At 41.6% G+C, this 8,070-nt stretch overlaps 1 protein-coding gene across 2 annotated transcripts; it reads left to right on the forward strand.

The window, feature by feature from the left end:
- Positions 1 to 375: 375 nt before the first annotated feature.
- LOC123164454 (signal peptide peptidase-like 2) lies at positions 376 to 8,064 on the forward strand. Of its 2 annotated transcripts, XM_044581961.1 has the most exons (14): positions 376 to 550; positions 1,934 to 2,092; positions 2,184 to 2,275; positions 2,400 to 2,527; positions 2,664 to 2,840; positions 3,008 to 3,042; positions 3,139 to 3,295; positions 4,182 to 4,235; positions 4,318 to 4,410; positions 4,991 to 5,130; positions 5,527 to 5,597; positions 6,205 to 6,288; positions 6,387 to 6,523; positions 7,717 to 8,064. In XM_044581961.1, exons 4-13 carry the CDS (start codon positions 2,411 to 2,413, stop codon positions 6,482 to 6,484), a joined length of 1,026 nt encoding a protein of 341 aa, XP_044437896.1. In that variant the 5' UTR covers positions 376 to 550; positions 1,934 to 2,092; positions 2,184 to 2,275; positions 2,400 to 2,410; the 3' UTR covers positions 6,485 to 6,523; positions 7,717 to 8,064. The 2 variants fall into 2 exon arrangements, with proteins under 2 accessions (XP_044437896.1, XP_044437898.1); XM_044581963.1 differs by lacking the exon at positions 6,387 to 6,523.
- Positions 8,065 to 8,070: the final 6 nt, after the last annotated feature.

The raw sequence follows: 8,070 nt of genomic DNA on the forward strand, positions 1-8,070 counted from the left end.
TCACTAAAATTTGTGTGGAGCATGCATGCATTTGTTTCTGATTACGACCTTTCATCCATATCTCACCCACGCGTATAACAGGCATGCATGTTCTTCTGTCCTGTCCAATTGCATGCTTTGATTTTTGTTTGTTTCTTCTCCTGTGGAGAAAGGGCCACACGGAAAATGGAAATTACATCCAATTCCTCCCATTTTGCGCACAGGGCCTCCAAATGAGACACAAAGAAAATCAATCAATCAATAGGAGAAAAAAATGAGATTAAGAGGAGCTCGTTTCGTTTGGCCAGAAAAAAAATCGAGGAAAACGCAGGGGAAAGGAAGCATGTTTTCAGGCCAAGAAAGCGTAAAGCAGTGAAAAGACGCCATATAAACCCCCTCACCTCTCAAACCCAACCCAAAATCTCTTCCTTTCTTCCTTCCAGTTCCAGCCCTCCCCAGCTGGGAAGCGGCGTCAAGGGCCATGGCGGTCCGCCGTCGCCAGCTCCTCCTGCCGGCGCTCGCCGCCCTGCTGCTCATCCTCGCCGGACGCTCCAACAAGAAGCTCCAGGCGGTAACCAATCCCCATCCTCTGCAACATCTCCCGGCCCTCTCGGATCCAATCCAAAATGTGTTTTTTTGTTTCAGCCTAGTAGAGTAAGATAAAGATAAAACTCTGCTTGATTCCTGCCCGACCTGCCTTCCACGCTAGCTATAGCTAGGCACAGCAACATCCCCTCTCTCTTTTTTTTCACATCCCAACAGGCTCCATTCTCTGTCAGATCTACTAGCTCGCACTCTGCTCAGTTTTCGGATGTAATGATGTAATGAAATGAAATGTGCTTTTTTTTTGCTGAGAAAATGTGGGTGGTTTTCGGCATAGATAGATAGATGGATACAATCCTGCTAGATAAGATAAGCTCTGTTATATCGATGCCCATCTGTGCCAACTCCGTTTGATTGATGCTCAACCTACCTGTGAACTCGGCAGCAATGCTCCTTTCCTGTGTCTGTCTTTTCTCATGGTTAGCAGCATACAACAAGGCAACTTACATTCTACTGTCACTGTGAACTTTGCTTGCTTTCCTGTGTCTTTTCTCATCTCGCCGCCCCTCTGCCCGCGATTCGGGGGTTGGGTTCCACTCAATTTTCCGATGCGACCCGTCCCTGCTAGATAAGATCAGCTCTGTTTGTTTGATTGATTGATGCCCAACCCACCTTCCACGCTAGGCAAACCCCATGTTTCCTCCCCTTCTTTCTTTCTTTCTTTCTTTCTTTCTTTCTTTCTTTCTTTCAGTTCAGACCAACACATACAGTAGTTGCTTATTTATCAGTATGGGATGGGAACCCTACTCCTACTGATAATAAGCTTGGCAGAAATGTTACTGTGTTTTCTGATGGTTGGCAGCAGCATAAAACAACTACTCCCTCCGATCCATATTAACTGCCGCTGATTTAGGAGGGGGTACATATATTTGGCAGCCAGTTATCCCCATTCTGCACTACTACTGCTGCTGCTGCTACTACTACTACTCTACTCTTCTACAGCTGCGACCAACAGATCAACTCGATCTCATCAGCAACAACCTGAAAAATATTATTTCCGCTGTTACACTTTACTTGAGCAGCAAACAAATTAACTTGGTCTGATAGGTTGGGGCACTAAAATATTTGTGGGCGTTTCTGTTAACATAAATCGGGGGCTCTTCTACACCTTGCTCAGATGAAAGGATTTCTGGGCGTGTCTGTTAATATGAATCCGGGGGCTTCTCCACTCCTTGCTTAAAAAAAAAGGGATTTCTGGGTTATTGTTACACTTCAGAGTGTAGGCAATCAGCAGCACGTGACTCAGAACCAAACCAAATTTTGCATGTTTATGCATATTGTCCGGCACAGATCTTATATAAAAGCAAGATACTGCTCCGCATTCTTTCTCATGCTCCCAGGTTTTCTCCAGGTTAAGGTGAAGAGCTGGGTGAGTGGAACCCAGGGTACGACCGTTACTGGAATGAGCGCGACATTCGGAGCCACCTTTCCTACAACTGTCAACGAGGCTCAGAGAACATGTGCTGCTCTCACCAACCCTCTTGACTGCTGCTCAAATACAACCTCAGAGGTTTGGCTTCGACTCCGAATCCGACATAACTTGGCAACCAACTCGGTTCTACAGGCATCTTCTAGTCTAATCCAACCCCTTGCTGTCGCAGTTAACGGATTCTGTCGCCTTAGCGACACGTGGACAGTGTGCTCTCACCGCTAAAGCGGAAACTGCACACTGCACAGGCTGCTGACGATGAAGGTATTCAAATGACAACCTGAAAAAATTATATAATCTCTGTCCCGTACTCCTGTCCAATATTTTTGCTAGGCATTCCTGGTTCTTTTGCAGGCAATAATCTGTTTGGTTAACCTTGTGTTTGCAGAACTTCATAAGATGGTTTGCAGTGTCACTGATGCTTCAATTAACGAGACAAGTCGACCAGTTGTGGACCCTTCAGCATGCTTCTTGTGGATAATGGCTGCAGGAACTATAGCCTGCGCCTCGCTCTTGGTACTTATGAATGATTCTTAAGATAACAAAAAAATTGCACTTTATCGTATTTGTTTCTAGCTAGTGAGTAGTAGTTTTCAGTTGATCACTTGGTTTATGTTTTTGACTAATGAATTTCTTCGTTTCATATTAACAGCAGGGACCGAATTCTGGAACAAACTACAGACAAGATAAACCAATCATTGAAATCACCGCCAAGAGAGCTGTTCTTCTTCTTGTAGTAGCTTCACTTTTCCTTATCCTCCGGTTCTACTTCATGTCCTCTTGGATCACCTGGCTGCTAATTGTGACATTTTGCATTAGTGGCAGTGAGGTATTTCCTCGTGTATTCCCTATCTTGCGCTCTTTTGATCACAAGGCCTGCCTATTTGTACAAATACTTCTCTCGGCGCCTCGTTATTGAAGTGTTTGATTAGTTTTTTTTATATTTGTTTGGAGCGGTATTCGGTTGTGAGTTTGCTTCTGTTCTGTGTCTTGCAGGGTATGCATTTTTGCTTGGTGACAATTATCTCTAGGTAATGCATGAAATTGTTTACGTTAAGCAAGTTTTTCAATGCTATTTATTTTATTATTAACTCATTGTCTGTGCCTTGTGTGCGCCTTGTTTGCAGGATTTTTAAGGATTGCAGAAATAATACTGTACAGTTGCCCTTGTACGGGGAGGTCTTAACCTTGTCTCTTGGAGTGGTACCATTCTGTACGGTCTTTGCCATTCTATGGGCTGCTTATAGGCATTCTTCGTTTGCCTGGATAGGTCAAGACATCCTTGTAAGTTGAACTTATTCTTATGTTTGCTTGCTATGTTTTTAATCTTCACGGGGAAATACCCTTCATCCAAACACCCCCTTAGTTCTATTCTTTCCACTTTAGTTCAGAAGCAACTGAAAACATGCAACGTGTTTACTATCACAGATCAAGTTGGAGTTCACATGATACGGTGATATAGACGTACTGTTTTTCTGAAATGCCAGAACATAAAACTAGCATGTCCAAATTCAGTGCGGATCGAGGTTCCATTTTCCTAGTAGGATAAGCTAAACTGTGGTTTGTTTTAGAATTTACACATTGCAGTAAGATCAATCTCTTCAGAAGAATTTGATGCTGTTTTTTTAGTTAAAGTACATTTCGGAACTGGCCTTCTATGCAAGTTTTCACATCATACTACATCAAATGTCAATCCAACTTATTATTGACCATATTCAGTTTTTAGCCCTGACAAGGTAAGCATGATTTGTCTAATATGAATGCATTTAAATTAGCTATGGGCTGAACTGATTTTGTTTAGATATGCAAGTTTGCACTAGGTTTCCTAGATTTCACATGTTAATTTTCGTCCATGAACTAAATCTTAAACTGATCTACCCAGGACTCAAGGGAGGTGACAAGATTATCTTCATTTCACACCTTGTATTATTTGTTTGATTTTGGATGACCACATATTGAGTTTCCAAGCTTGATATTATATCAAAGAGATGCATGTTATTTGAGAATTAAATTATAAGTTGTGGAATAGTTTCCGTAATGTAGAGAACGTCAATTATTTACCCTTTTTTTTATAATTTGTTACTTGGGATGCTAATTTTTTTGGCATGGTGTTTAATTAGCTTGCAGCGAAAAATACATACATTAACCATGCAGTCTGTATTTGTGACAGGGTATCTGCACAATGATAAACACGCTTCAGACAGAGCGCTTACCTAATATCAGGGTATTAGCATGTCTATTTGCAGTAGTCCACTGACCGTCGTCGGATCCTACTTGTAGTAGTATCTAATACTGTATCTTTGCAGGTTGCATCAGTTCTTCTTAGTGCTGCATTTGTGTATGACATCTTCTGGGTCTTCATTTCACCTCTTGTATTCCATGAGAGTGTTATGATTGCAGTAAGTGCATTCTTTACCTTTACATTTACATCAAGACTTACTATCAGCTATGCTTTAGTTATACACATTAATTTGTGCAATAGATTTTCTAGTTAAATCAATCAGTGGAATACTCTTGCTTCTTCGCAAAAAAGAAAAGTAGTCTTGCAACTGCATGATGAAACCATTTTTAGAAAATAAGATATACCATTTCCCCCAAAAAGGAACACTCTTGCTTCTTCACAAAAAAAAGGCATTTGGAAGGTTGTAAAAATAAAGGGAAGGACAGGACAGAATCCACAAGGGTTGCCTTCTTAAATACCTTTAGAATATGAGAGAACTGGTAGCAGCCTGTCTTGAAACTGAGTAAATTGTTAAAATATTCAGTGTTATGATCTAATTTGGTTCTCTTATGACCCGTATAAAACTGATATATTTTGGAGGCAAATGTTCAGACTTTAAACTGTAGTGAAATGTTATTTTTTGTGGTTATAATTTGAAGTTAAATAATGCATTGTCCAGAAAATGCTTATGTTTAGTAGCCTATCTTATTCTCTTGTGATTGGGTTTTTGTTACTTACCATTTTATGAAAGCTCCCAGGTTGCAAGTGGTGGCGTCTCAGGGGAAGCGATTCCGATGCTCCTAAGAATACCTCATTTCTTTGATCCATTGGGTGGCTATGCCATTTTATGCTTTGGTGATATTATTTACCCTGGACAGCTCATTGCATTCAGCTACAGGTACTCTATGCAATGCTGCAATATATGTTTGTAGCTTTTCTTCTAATCTGTTACTCCGTTAGTTCACTAATGGGTAGACATAGAAGAAACATAATAAAATACTGCCTGGTAGTCTGGTACTATTCGTGCTAAACGCAATGAAGGTCCCAAGACACACACTATTTGTTGTGAACCTTTGTTCAGGATAACTAACTACCATGCTGAAGATAGGTTGAGATGTAGAATATTTGGGAGATACTAAGATCGATTCTTCCTGCTTATCTCAAACATAGATACATATCATCTTTATAGTGAATGTTTGGACCCTTGATGTTTCCTAGCACAATAAGAACTCTGTTGTCTCAGAGGTTCATGCCATTTGTTAATGATACATCATCTCTTTGGTATATGACGCAGATTTGACAGGGCAGGCAAAAAAGGTATCTTGAATGGATATTTTCTATGGCTGACCGTGGGATATGTTGTTGGTAAGCATTTGATACATCTTGTTCTCTATTATATTATATTTGTGTTGATCAGTTAGATGTTAGCGCTCTATGTTGTGTCTGTTGTGGTATTGCTTATGTTCATGGGCTGGTTACGCAATTTTCTTTAACAGTTCATTTTAGTTGTGAATTTCATAGTGGCCCATCATATTTGATTATTTGAGTACTAGCAAAATAGTGGACTTTGACAAGTAGCCATAGTCTCCAGAACTATTTTTTAGCGCAGTTCTAAATTTTTGGCATGAGCACCGAGTCTAGAGCCGAGAGGCTTAACAAGCACTGCACTATAAAAGGGCTCAATATATTCAAGCTGTACATAGTACCGGCATTGCTGTTATTGTTATGGCATCTAGGAGCACATGGTGGTGGCTGCCTGACTGATTGGTTGTTTCCATTTTCTTGTTCTGCGTTCTGTTCTGCCTGGAAGTTACTGTCTTTCTTTGTCTTCAGGCAATAGATATACATATTTTTCTTAGTATAACTCTGTAAACCGCAGACTGCAGCGTAATCCGAATTCTTGTGTTTGTTAACACAATTCATTGCTTCGTAGTGCAGAACCCAGATCGTCATTTTCTTTTTACCCTTGCAGGCCTTTTCCTTACCTATCTTGCGTTCTTCCTAATGGATGGACATGGTCAACCGGCATTGATGTACCTAGTTCCATGCACCCTAGGTAAGCATATAAATTGTTCCTTTGCTGCCTCATCTTTGCCTACTCCCTTTTCTGCGATCAGGGCCACCGATGCATGTATTTGCTTGTTTCCACACCAGGGCTTATTGTTGTGCTTGGCTGGATAAGAGGTGAACTGCCTCACTTGTGGAACTACGGAAGAAGACCGGAAAATTTAGTCGGTGAAGTTGAAATGTGACGAGACAGGGTTTAAACTCGAAAGCAGTCATCCTTCGATGTAATTAATCAGTGGATCTGACATGATGCTCCTTTTGTCGGGCGAACTGTGCGGCATCGAGGAGATGTTAAATTAGCTGTAGCCAGATTTGTGTTTGATATAGGTTGTCCTCATTGAACTTGAAACATGTGGGTTTAGGGATGGCAATGCGTGGGTACAGCCCCCTTCTGCCCAAACCCATACCCATAGAAACTTTCTACATCCACGGGCATAAATTGACACCCATGCCCATACCCATTGGGTAACCTATACCCAATGGGTATTCAGTGGGTACAATATATAGCATTTACATTTTGAAAAAGTAGAGAAATGAGTCTAAAATTCAACTGATGATGGGCAATCAGTCTAGCACCGACGCGGCCTCCTCCAGTGGATGGCCTATTGGAGGCAACACGGGAGTACGATAAGCAGTTGGTGGAAGCCCGACACAGTGGGAGGCGGCGGTGGGAACTAGGGATCTTGGTCCGAGAGTTGGACTAGAATCCGTTGGTGATGAATTGGGATTTCATCGTTTTGAGGAGTCACATAGGACGTAGGAGGAATGCCTGAGTGCTGCGGGCCTATTAGCTATTCCTGATTTAGGGAACAAGAGTTGAGGGTTGAGCCATAGGAGTTGGATGCTGACCCCACATGTCATTGGAGTTATTTTTCATTTTTTATTTTTCTTTTGGGTATCCTGGGTTACCCATGGGCGCAATTTCATACCCATGCCCCACCCATATATTTTGCGGGTAGGGATACCAATTACCCATGGGTACAAAATCTTACCAAGTCATTCCCATGCCCGCTGTTTTCGGGTAGGGCACCTGCGGGTACCCATACCCATGGGCAAAACTGCCAACCCTCCCATGCCAAACCCAAACTCAGTGAGTTCGGGTTTGGCATGGGAATCACTTCCGTATCAACAACAGATTACTTAATTTTACATAAGGCTGAGCTACTGGTGTTCTTTTCTTGCAAAAATCATGATCTTGTACGGAACTGGAACAATCATTCAAACCCTAAATTTTCAGGACATTGCAAATGCAAATACAGTGGCACATTGGGCCGCTCATGTTCAAACATGTGTGGATGCAAACAAACTCTGAAAGCATGTATCTTATACTTTAAACCAAAACTTTATGTCCTCTTTTGGTAGGTATGCCCAGTTCCTTTGCAGGCAGTAACCCATTTGGTTAACTTTGTGTTTGCAGAACTTTGTAAGGTGGTTTGCAGAACATTATAAGATGGTCTGCAGTGACAGTGACACCTCAATCCCGGCCATAATGATACCACAATCAGAGGAGGGAAGAATCTGACGGACTTGTTGGATCATGGAGCAAGGGATAAGTGCATACAGGGCCGGCCCTAGGCCATGGCAAGAAGTGCGACGGCCTAGGGCCCATGTCAAATAAGGGCTCATTACATCTACATGCATGAATACATTACTTTTTTTTTACAAAACACGTCAACACAAAGGATAACTTTGCTCATGGATATTTAACTCGATCAATCATGAATGAATAGTTAAGTTAGAATTATGGGGTTTGGCCTGCTGCTCATTTATA

Source organism: Triticum aestivum, chromosome 7D (genome assembly GCF_018294505.1).
Source record: "Triticum aestivum cultivar Chinese Spring chromosome 7D, IWGSC CS RefSeq v2.1, whole genome shotgun sequence".
Lineage (NCBI taxonomy): Eukaryota > Viridiplantae > Streptophyta > Magnoliopsida > Poales > Poaceae > Triticum > Triticum aestivum.

Bases quoted from the DNA above. Each gene is read 5' to 3' on its own strand.
- LOC123164454 (XM_044581961.1), top strand. From the start codon at position 2,411: ATGGTTTGCAGTGTCACTGATGCTTCAATTAACGAGACAAGTCGACCA. The intron at 5,131-5,526 runs GTACTCTATGCA...TATATGACGCAG, and splicing joins CTCATTGCATTCAGCTACAG to ATTTGACAGGGCAGGCAAAA. The intron at 5,598-6,204 runs GTAAGCATTTGA...TTACCCTTGCAG, and splicing joins GACCGTGGGATATGTTGTTG to GCCTTTTCCTTACCTATCTT.